The sequence below is a fragment of the Asterias amurensis genome, chromosome 9, assembly GCF_032118995.1.
Source record: "Asterias amurensis chromosome 9, ASM3211899v1".
In the NCBI taxonomy this organism is placed as follows: domain Eukaryota; kingdom Metazoa; phylum Echinodermata; class Asteroidea; order Forcipulatida; family Asteriidae; genus Asterias; species Asterias amurensis.
Window position 1 is genome coordinate 7,848,896 of NC_092656.1, and position 12,102 is coordinate 7,860,997.

Below are 12,102 nucleotides of genomic sequence, written 5' to 3' on the forward strand. Positions count from 1 at the left end.
ACGTCCAGGTTCACTCTTTACCACCATGACTTCAAATACGTACCTAAACCACCACTTTGCCAAAATTCACCTTCAGCCTTAATCCTTTTCTTTACATACAATATTGAGGGCATTGGTGGCTGACCGGTGAGCCCCGTCAAAGCTATTCGAAAATACTGGGGCAGACCGGGGATCCAGAGAAGCTAAACGAACGCACCCATTGTTTTCGAAATTTTGCAAGGTGATTAGGAGAACGTAGTTCTAGTCATGGTGTGCAAGTAGTTTTCAGAAACCTAGCGTTAAGATAATTATTCACTTAATGCAAATTTTGGGAATAGTCCTTTTAAAACGTTAATGTAACGTCCAGGTTCACTCTTTACCACCATGACTTCAAATACGTACCTAAACCACCACTTTGCCAAAATTCACCTCCAGCCTTAATCCTTTTCTTTACATACAATATTGAGGGCACTGGTGGCTGACCGGTGAGCCCCGTCAAAGCTATTCGAAAATACTGGGGCAGACCGGGGATCCAGAGAAGCTAAACGAACGCACCCATTGTTTTCGAAATTTTGCAAGGTGATTAGGAGAGCGTAGTTCTAGTCATGGTGTGCAAGTAGTTTTCAGAAACCTAGCGTTAAGTTAATTATTCACTTAATGCAAATTTTGGGAATAGTTCTTTTAAAACGTTTATGTAACGTCCAGGTTCACTCTTTACCACCATGACTTCAAATACGTACCTAAATCACCACCTTGCCAAAATTCGCCTCAGCTTAATCCTTTTCTATACATACAATGCTAAGGCTGGAAATATATCGACAAAAAGGTACATCCATAATTGGTGCACACAATTCCCCTAGAGAGACTTGTTGGGATCGTCTTGGAGCACAGCCGCATACTTGTCATTTTCGGTATCAAGAATGCAGGAAAGCCGCCTCAAACCTCTGAAAATCGGATGCATGGACATGCCAGGATGACTCAGGTACAAACTGCGTCTCTCTAGCATTTTTAGTTCCAGAGTTATTTAAGAGTTCGGCTGAAGTTTTAATAAGTCCGGGCTTGTTTTAAATTAATACATATATTTGTTTTGTTCACTCATCACACACGCACGCGCCGTGAGTTTGGGGCCCATGTATTGCATTTTAGGAACCCGTTGCCGTGGATCGGTCGAGTTGGTCTTTTGAAAAGCGTTTGTAGTTATTTGTTATAAAATGCATATGATTAACATGATATTTTAAAAATAGAATACAATGATCCACACAAGCATCACTCGAAATTGCGTGGTTTTCCTTTTACCTCGTCGACAAACACGGTCGGCCATTTATGGGAGTCAGATTTTTGACTCCCATAAATGGCCGACCGTGTTAGTTCGCAAAGTAAAAGGAAAACCACGCAATTTCGAGGCAAATGTGTGTAAATCATTGTATTCTACTTTTAAAACATCTTTAGAACCATAAATGCATTTTATAACAAACGGTTACAAGTGCTTTTCAAAGACCAACTCGACCGATCCAAGGCAACGTGTTCCTTTAAATGCCCCAATTGTTGGGGTGTCCTGTCTACTCCATGACTCGCCTTGAAATACGAAATTTTATACGAGTGGAAAGCCCTTGGAAATGTCCATCTAATGGTGCCAAACTTGTTTAGATTGAGTAATGATGAGGGGTCGATTTGACCCGTTGTAACTTGATTTCCTCACCGACAGCTCTACGCACAAAATTCCCTTAGGGAGGCTTGTTGAGATCGTCTCGAAGCACACCCGCCTACTTGTCATTTGCGCCATCAAGAAGGCTGGAAGTCGCCATAAACTTTGTAATTATGTTGCAGGGACATTCCAGGATGACTCCGGAGCAAACTGCGTTTCTCTAGCAATTTTAGTTCCAGAGTTATTAAAAGGGTTTCGTCGAAAAGAAATTCTCCGAGGCCATTTTTTCCCAGTGAATATTTTTCATTATTTATATTCGTCACAGTGCCCTGTGTTTGATGGACCATTATACACAAAGTGCATGCGCCAATTTTGGAGGGGGTAGTAACTCCACTCCCTGGCCGCTGGCACCAATTTGAAAACTCGTTATACATTATACATTTTAAACGAGAAAAAAACAAACATTGAAAATTGCCATCCGATGGTGCCAAACTTGTTAAGATTGAGCATTAAAACGGGGTCGAGTTTACCAGTTGTAACTGTTGATGTTCTGTCCGACAGTTATGTGCACAAAAATCCCAATTGAGAGGACTTCAATAGTTACCAATAGTGTCCAGAGTGTTGAATACAAGGGGCAACAAATTCGATTTGAACTAATTTAAACTGAATTTAGTTTATTTCAAGGCACTGGACACTATTGGTACTTACTCAAAATAAATGTATGCTTATAAGCATACACACAACTTACTTAGTAACGATCATGTATAGCTGCTGGTGGTATAAAACATTGTGAAAATTGGCTCCCTCTTAAGTAACGCATTTTTTTAAGAAAGAAGTAATTTCTCAGTATAATATTTGAATTGATTTCGACACCTTACGCGTGAGGTTATCTTTGTTGGCCGATTAATTTAGTAGTAGGGGTAATATTATTTAGTGAGAAGACTGGTCTTTGACCTTACCAATAATTATTCACGAGCCTCGAAGTGTGACGTGATGTTCAGGCTACGGGCATGTAGTCTCCTTGATCAATGGGAGCCAAGGGGCGCGTCATTAGACGTGTAGTTTCAGCAGACTGCAAACATCCCAGCAGCTCAAAACGAAGTACGACTTGTGAAACCCACGCAACCGGCAGCAGCCGAATGATGCTAGCTATGACCGGTTGCGGGAAGGAGGTGGTCACCTCCGTGGTGCCGTCAGTGTTGCCGTCAAAAACCTATATGGAGAAAGAGAGACAATTCCTAACAAGTGTTGAGCACCAATAGTTATAGACTTGGTTCGAAGTTTTAAGTCACGCCTTGTTTTTTATTTTTATTTTATTTTTGGAATGTTAAGTATAAGAGCTTGCATATATATATAGCCCAGTTGGTGGCGGGAATTGTGCAGCAACAACAAGCAGTACAACTGAGTTTTAAAAGTAATAATTCCACCAACATTAAGGAGGTTGAAACAAGTGATTTGACAGCAATAACAAGAACATACATATGGTCAACTTCCCATAGCTGATGGCTCAGTGATGCCCAGAGATCAAGGGCGAGCTTATTGTCGTGAGATTTTACACGGTTTATTGGACCTTAGCCCCTTTTTTGTTTCGAAACATTCCTGTGGCAGGCACGAGCCTCTGCTCACAATTGATCCGTTCATGATGTATTGTGACCTTGTCACAATATTTGGAGGCAACTTTATGCAACCAACTGCAGCTACAGGGGCACTTTTGTAGCACATGAGTCAATTTTCACTTATACGATCCCAAAGAAGAATGTGAACATTCAAATGTAAATGAATCATTTTCTCCATGGAGATTGCTTGGTTGCATGTTGCCCCGTAACTGAGGCAATTTACAGGCAACCCCTAAGGAAAAAGGCCACTCATAATTGAAAGTCCACATACTATTATTTGGAATAATAACACATTGTTTGAAAAGCTACTCATTTGCTGCTGAAGTAGTCCGGTAGGGTATAACATTACACTGCAATTTGAAGCCTCCAAGTTGCCTGTAAACGTTTCCCGGTGTGACAAGGCCCTTACGATTATTACAAAGTATAGACGATGTGACCTCTGACGTCACACGAAAACCATAACATGATTCGCGCGCATACCGCCGGGCAAAACCTTTGTGTAGAAAGTGTACGCAATCTTACTATGACTACGCAACTCAGTGCCTGGCGAAACATGACGTGTATAGTATTTTGTCAACAGAGGGCAGTTTGAATGTAAACATAGGTCACATCGTCTATAGACAACCATTTTGAGATAATGGTGAACACATTCATATGAAACTCATGGGTTTGGGTAAATTGTGTCTGAATGTACCCAAAGCAAACATTGCATTAATTGTACTAGTGTCCGTCATGCATTAAAAAGTCTGACGGGAGAGTAGCATGAACTTGACCCGTAGCACATCAACATCATCCTACCTTGGGTGTGCCATCCTGGCTCGTAACATCAACAAGGTTCACATTTGCCATTGATGCGTACTTGACTTGAAATCGGGTCACCCAGCACAAATGGCTGCTCTCGTCAACATTGCGACCTTGTGTAATGACTCCCGTTACGATTGCGTCCACCCCAAGTTTCACTTGTATCCAGGAGCCAACGGTGGTGGAGGCAGCCTTCCATCCACCAATCAGAGGATGTGAACCCGGAAAGTTCAACCTAGCCGAAGAGGGCGTGCTATAGCGATATCCCGTGCTGTCGGTGGACGACGCGGAAAAATTTTCATCCGGGATGTTCAGAGGAGTGCCGTGTTCAATGCCCAGACGGTCGGCCGCATCACACCGAGGACCGACTGGTAAAAATAATACAAATTGCAAAGGGAATCATGAAACACAAATCCAAGTGTCGGATGGCCTTTTGTCAATGCCTTCGTGGCTTGAGAAGCCGCCGCGATCCCAGGCAACTGGAAGAGAGGAGACCACTTATTATATATACCCCTTTTGAAATTAATAATACTTGTTTTCCCCTTTTCAAAACCACGGCTCATCAGTGTCTTCGGCTTCATCAGTGTGTTGTTTTGAAAGACGTTGACAGGCGTTCTCGGCATGAGTCATTAAATTTTGACAGTCTAAGGGAGCTTAAGCCGTAGCCAATGCAAAAACCAAATATCGAAGAGGGCCACTGATATAATTACATTAAAGGATGCTTACCTGGACAATCGAAGAATGTCTGAATCTCGTCGGGGTCCTCGCTTAAGAAGAGCCCGTCCAAATAATGGCCAATGGCTGGTTCATTGTCGGGCATGATTCCACCTGGTCTAACGGCACTACAGACGCATGGATCCTCGTAGGGTAAGACCCATTCGGATGATCCGTACACAGTCTCAATGAAGCAGATTTGCTCCGATTCGACCATTTTGATACCTGGTAAAAACAAAGGAGATGACATTAAACATTCCGAAAACTATGTGGCCAAAATAACTTGACTTTTAATATCACTACAATCACCTCGGCTACACTTGACCAAGCCCTTAGGTTGGCGGTGAATACATTATATGTCGAATAAAATTGATTAATGGCAAAACCATTTTTGAATAGCTTTAGAGCTGAAATAAAAAATATAATAAATATATATATTTGAAACGCGAGTACACTACTTTACTTTAATAGAAAAAAAAAAAAAATTTCCATTGTTGGCCCTTACATTGAATGGTACTTCAGATTAAATTCTTTCATGCAACTTAAATATAATTGTAAAAAGACCCAAGTTTGCTTTCACGTAATACTTGATAATAGTGCGATATACAACAATCAGACCCAAGTTAATTACAAGGAGTCCTTCCGACACACGTTTTTTATTCCAATGGAGGTTGTGAGGAGCAAGTTTTTGTTGTTTATATCGTTCAGCTGCAAAAGCCAAAAGTAAAGGTACAAATGACAAAATTAACTGACCAATAGCGGACACCGTAGCTGAACACTTGGACACGATCACGTGGTCATAACAGAAAATGGCGGCCCGCATGAACAGCTCGGAGTGAGTACCGGAGGTCTACTAAAAGTTTGGAATGTTCCAACATAGTTTGAGCAGGTTTGCCGTTTTGAACTGTAAAAACTTGACTTATTCCGTATCGGGTCTGGAGGAAGAGGTCAGAAAGCGTATTGATGTATTTAACCAGACAAAAACCGCACTCGAAATCTACGGATCATTGGGGTGTATTTGACATCACTACAAAGTGTGGCTGACCGGAACAATAATTGTTTGCAGCATGGAGCCCGCCAGCCCTGGATAGACGTTAGTCATGCAGAGGAGGTGTACAACCTGGGCTTGGAGCCCGCATGCTGCTGCCCGCAAACAGTGAAGGTATGAATTCTTATCTCATTGCTAAAAACCAGCAAAAAAAAAAAAAAAATACTGCGGGAAAGGAGTATTTTGGAGGGGTACTTTGTTTGTGTGTGTTAACAATAATTGTTTTGTAATTATTTGTAAATATTTCTCTATTTATTTTCTGGTAAGCCAAACTTGGGTGTGGGTTTAAAGACAGTGTACACTATTGGTAATTGTCAAAGACCAGTCTTCTCACTTGGTGTATCTCAACATATGCATTAAATAACAAACCTGTGAAAATTTCAGCTCGATCGGTCGTCGGAGTTGCGAGATAACTATGAAAGAAAAAACACCCGTGTCACACGAAGTTGTGTGCTTTCAGATGCTTGATTTCGAGACCCCAAGTTCTAAACTTGAGGTCTCGAAATCAAATTCGTGGAAAATTACTTCTTTCTCCTAAACTAGGTCACTTCAGAGGGAGCTGACTCACAGCAATGTTTTATACCATCAACCTCTCCCCATTACTCGTTACCAAGGAAGGTTTTACGCCAATAATTATTTTGAGTAATTACCAATAGTGTCCACTGCCTTTAAGCTGTCTGCTCATTTATCTGCAGAGTAGAATTTGTTTTTATTCCATTTTGAAAACTGTGTGCTGAAATTTCACAAAGGCATTTTTACAAATATTGTCAGCAATACGAAGAAATACACCCAAACAATACAATGCACAAAATGCCTCTTGGTGACTCGGAATGAAACTACCAGAACTTTACCGCGGTAATTTCGTATAATTATTAGTTTATGTGTTCAGTGTTCGTGTTACTCCCGCATGTTAAAATTATTAATGCTATAATTTTGTTAAAAAGCAGTCATCAATTTGCCACGAGGTAGAAGAGCATTATGTTATTAAATTTTAAGAGCATAGTTCATTAAAGGGAAACGGACCTTGGAAAATGGCAAATTGTTTAGGGATGAACTGATGCTTTGTCAAACGAAGGTACTTGTAAGTTCTATTCTCAGACATGCCCGATCGACAGTTATAAAATAAACATTTATAGGCAGTATGACCCATGGACTCTGAATATCCAGAATCAAAGGAAACCACGCTTACGGGGAATAGCCTTACACTAAAAAATAATGCAATTTTGAATTGCTAAAACAAAAACTAATCACACAACAAAACATGTAATTTTTGTTTTTCAATGATTTGTCTATATTCACTTCTGTAAGCTTTTGGGAAAAAGAAAAAAAAAGTTTGAAATCAAGATTACAAAATGAGTTAACCACATTTCCTGGCGGTCTACTGGCTGCCGTAGGCCTACACCATGTCAATAATAAGGTTCGTTATCAACAGTGGTGATAATGCCTGGGAAAACTATTGACAATTATTATAAAGTGCAACATACTGTAAATCACATTCAACAATTTAAGTTATATGCAGTCCTTGTGAATTTAAAAAAGAGGTATTCAAAAAGTCCAGTCACATAAAACCACAACAACAACACGTCAGCCCCCCCCCCCCCCCAGTTTTTGTCGTGTAGTTTCAACACTTTAATAAAGCTTTTATGACAAGGCCGGCCCTTTTCTCCGATCAGCACTATCAATAAATTATCATTTATTAAATAATTAGTAGGATTAGCGAGCAAGAAGATATTCAGCACAGTACAATTAATAATAAATTTATAACATGCATGATTAAACGCCAAGGAACAGCATAAAGACCTTGTGTTCAAACGGGGTCCACTGCAAAAACGTTTTGTAACTGTACATAATTTTATATAAAACATTTTTTGAAATGTGAAAATGTTGACAAAGTTGGTCGTGGAAGTTGCACGTGAATAATGAATGTGGTTAGAATAATGCTTTTGTCAGAGATGTGGTTGAAACCCACTTTTTAACGTGGACAGTTTTTTCTTCTTCCTTTTTTCCCCCAAACTATCAGTTAAAAATAACGTTCAAATAACGTGGCATATAAATGTTTTAATTATGAGAAATCACTGCAGAGGGAGCTGTTTGTCAAAATAATTTCATCAACTGCTCTCCATTGCTCGTTACCAAGTAAGTTGTTATGTTAACAGTTATTTTGGGTAATAACCAATAGTGTTAAAGTAGGGGTAATTTAATTAAATTAATGACCACCCCCCCCACCTCTAAAAAAAGTAATTAAAAAAAAGGGAGGGGGAACGAAAAAAATAACCCCCAAAACAACTGTGTGTACTTTCTATCTGATAACCCACCGGTTATATTATAGTATAAAGTGTTAGCATATCAGTTCTTCCGAAATACCCTATAGTTTAATAGAGTTAAAGGAACACGTTGCCCTTGACCGTTAAAAAGCGTTTGTAACCGTTTGGTACAAATGCATATGGGTAGAAAGATGATTCATAAAGTATAATACAATGATCCACACAAATTTGCCTCGAAAAGGCGTGGTTTTTCATTTACTTTGCAAACTAACACGGTCGGCCATTATAGGAGTTAAACATTCGTCTCCCATAAATGGCCGACCGTGGTAGTCGACCAGGTATAAGGAATACCACGCAATTTTGAGTGACACTGGAGTGGATCATTATATACTACTTTTAAAACTTTCTCATCATAGCCTTGGCATTTTATAACAAACAGTTACAAACAGTTTTCAAAGACCAAACTCGTCCGATCCAAGGCAACGGGTTTCTTTAAGTTCAAGTAGGGTGCTCAACACTTGTTAGGAATTGTCTCTCTTTCTCCATATAGGTTTTTGACGGCAACACTGACGGCACCACGGAGGTGACCACCTCCTTCCCGCAACCGGTCATAGCTAGCATCATTCGGCTGCTGCCGGTTGCGTGGGTTTCACAAGTCGTACTTCGTTTTGAGCTGCTGGGATGTTTGCAGTCTGCTGAAACTACACGTCTAATGACGCGCCCCTTGGCTCCCATTGATCAAGGAGACTACATGCCCGTAGACTGAACATCACGTCACACTTCGAGGCTCGTGAATAACACCAGAGAATGACATATTTAAACCTTTCTCACGCTGTCACCATCTTGGCCATGTTCCATTCAGAGTACATTAGTTTACCTGCACTGACTTATTTACACCTTTTCTGATTTTTAACAAAGTTTCGGTAATTTTAAGTGCTGTTTTTCTAATTTTAATTATAGTTGTTTTAAATTCCTGCGTCATTGTTCTGTAAGTTTTTTTTGTGGTAACAGTTAAATTGTACTAGTTGGAATCGGACCTTGTTGTACACACTAATAAAGGCAATGGACAATAATATTATTGGTAAGGTCAAAGACCAGTCTTCTCACTAAATAATATTACCCCTACTACTAAATTAATCGGCCAACAAAGATAACCTCACGCGTAAGGTGTCGAAATCAATTCAAATATTATACTGATAAAATTACTTCTTTCTTTAAAAAAATGCGTTACTTAAGAGGGAGCCAATTTTCACAATGTTTTATACTACCAACAGCTATACATGCTCGTTACTACCGGTAAGTAAGTTTTGTGTATGCATATAAGCATACATTTATTTTGAGTAAGTACCAATAGTGTCCAGTGCCTTGAAATAAACTAAATTCAGTTTAAATTAGTTCAAATCGAATTTGTTGCCCCTTGTATTCAACACTCTGGACACTATTGGTAACTATTGAAGTCCTCTCAATTGGGATTTTTGTGCACATAACTGTCGGACAGAACATCTACAGTTACAACTGGTAAACTCGACCCCGTTTTAATGCTCAATCTTAACAAGTTTGGCACCATCGGATGGCAATTTTCAATGTTTGTTTTTTTCTCGTTTAAAACGTATAATGTATAACGAGTTTTCAAATTGGTGCCAGCGGCCAGGGAGTGGAGCTACTACCCCCTCCAAAATTGGCGCATGCGCTTTGTGTATAATGGTCCATCAAACACAGGGCACTGTGACGAATATAAATAATGAAAAATATTCACTGGGAAAAAATGGCCGCGGAGAATTTCTTTTCGACGAAACTCTTTAATAACTCTGGAACTAAATTTGCTAGAGAAACGCAGTTTGCTCCGGAGTCATCCTGGAATATCCCTGCATCATAATTACAAAGTTTATGGCGACTTCCAGCCTTCTTGATGGCGCAAATGACAAGTAGGCGGGTGTGCTTCAAGACGATCTCAACAAGCCTCTAAGGGAATTTTGTGCGTAGAGCTGTCGGTGAGGAAATCAAGTTACAACGGGTCAAATCGACCCCACATCATTACTTAATCTAAACAAGTTTGGCACCATTAGATGGACATTTCCAAGGGCTTTCCACTCGTATAAAACTTCGTATTTCAAGGCGAGGCATGGAGTAGAGTCAGTAGACCCGACACCCCAACAATTGGGGCATTTAAAGGAACACGTTGCCTTGGATCGGTCGAGTTGGTCTTTGAAAAGCAGTTGTAACCGTTTGTTATAAAATGCATTTATGGTTCTAAAGATGTTTTAAAAGTAGAACACAATGATCCACACACATTTGCCTCTAAATTGCGTGGTTTTCCTTTTACTTTGCGAACTAACACGGTCGGCCATTTATGGGAGTCAAAAATCTGACTCCCATAAATGGCCGACCGTGTTTGTCGACAAGATAAAAGGAAAACCACGCAATTTCGAGTGATGCTTGTGTGGATCATTGTATTCTACTTTTAAAATATCATGTTAATCATATGCATTTTATAACAAATAACTAAAAACGCTTTTCAAAAGATCAACTCGACCGATCCAAGGCAACGGGTTCCTAAAATGCAATACATGGGGCCCCAAACTCACGGCGCGTGTGATGAATGAACAAAACAATAATTTAAAACAAGCCCGGACTTATTAAAACTTCAGCCGAACTCTTAAATAATTCTGGAACTAAAAATGCTAGAGAGAGTCATCCTGGCATGTCCATGCATCCGATTTTCAAAGGTTTGAGGCGGCTTTCCTGCATTCTTGATACCGAAAATGACAAGTATGCGGCTGTGCTCCAAGACGATCCCAACAAGTCTCTCTAGGGGAATTGTGTGCACCAATTATGGATGTACCTTTTTTTCGATATATTTCCAGCCTCAGCATTGTATGTATAGAAATGGATTAAGCTGAGACGAATTTTGGCAAGGTGGTGATTTGGGTACGTATTTGAAGTCATGGTGGTAAAGAGTGAACCTGGACGTTACATAAACGTTTTAAAAGAACTATTCCCAAAATTTGCATTAAGTGAATAATTAACTTAACGCTAGGTTTCTGAAAACTACTTGCACACCATGACTAGAACTACGCTCTCCTAATCACCTTGCAAAATTTCGAAAACAATGGGTGCGTTCGTTTAGCTTCTCTGGATCCCCGGTCTTGCCCCGGTTTTTTCGAATAGCTTTGACGGTGCTCACCGGTCAGTCCCCAGTGCCCTCAACATTGTATGTATAGAAAAGGATTAAGGCTGAAGGTGAATTTTGGCAAAGTGGTGGTTTGGGTACGTATTTGAAGTCATGGTGGTAAAGAGTGAACCTGGACGTTACATAAACGTTTTAAAAGAACTATTCCCAAAATTTGCATTAAGTGAATAATTAACTTAACGCTAGGTTTCTGAAAACTACTTGCACACCATGACTAGAACTACGCTCTCCTAATCACCTTGCAAAATTTGCGAAAACAATGGGTGCGTTCGTTTAGCTTCTCTGGATCCCCGGTCTGCCCCGGTATTTTCGAATAGCTTTGACAGGGCTCACCGGGTCAGCCACCAGTGCCCTGCTTGTGGAGTGGGTCACTTGGGGGTGACATGTGGTGCATGCCGTCACCACAAGAGGGCGAGTGTGATCGTTCGATTAGCTCTTTTTATGGGCTCACCCGAGTGAGCACTGCGGGTTCGACCAAGGGAAGCTTATCGAACGCACCCTATATGACAGGTAAAACATGTTTGACGGTGTGTCGGGTATTGACGGTGTGTTGGATTTGTTTGATGGTGTTTGACGGTGTGTATGGTGTGTTGACGGTGTGTTGGGTGTGTTGATGCTTTTTGATGGTGTTGACGCTGTTTTATGGTGTGGTGACGCTTTTTTGGTGTGTTGATGCTGTTTGACGGTGTATTGGGAGTATTGACGGTGTTTTGGGTGTGTTGACGCTGTTTGACGGTATATTGGTGTGTTGACGCCGTTTCTGTGACGGTATATTGGGTGCGTTGACGGTGTTTTGGGTGTGTTGACGCCATTTTGTGACGGTATATTGGGTGCGTTGACGGTGT

At 40.5% G+C, this 12,102-nt stretch overlaps 1 protein-coding gene across 1 annotated transcript; it reads right to left on the reverse strand.

Annotated features, from left to right (window-relative positions):
• Positions 1-2,621: 2,621 nt before the first annotated feature.
• On the reverse strand, positions 2,622-4,885 carry LOC139941806 (retinoschisin-like). Its single transcript, XM_071938427.1, has 3 exons — positions 4,768-4,885; positions 4,039-4,409; positions 2,622-2,837 (listed from the first exon to the last, which is right to left on the reverse strand). The coding sequence occupies exons 1-3, from the start codon at positions 4,859-4,861 to the stop codon at positions 2,622-2,624; spliced, it is 681 nt and encodes a 226-aa protein (XP_071794528.1). The 5' UTR covers positions 4,862-4,885.
• Between the last annotated feature and the right edge of the window lie 7,217 nt (positions 4,886-12,102).

Bases quoted from the DNA above. Each gene is read 5' to 3' on its own strand.
- LOC139941806 (XM_071938427.1), bottom strand. From the start codon at position 4,861: ATGCCCGACAATGAACCAGCCATTGGCCATTATTTGGACGGGCTCTTC. The intron at 4,410-4,767 runs GTAAGCATCCTT...TATTTTTACCAG, and splicing joins GACATTCTTCGATTGTCCAG to TCGGTCCTCGGTGTGATGCG. The intron at 2,838-4,038 runs GTAGGATGATGT...TTCTCCATATAG, and splicing joins GCCAGGATGGCACACCCAAG to GTTTTTGACGGCAACACTGA.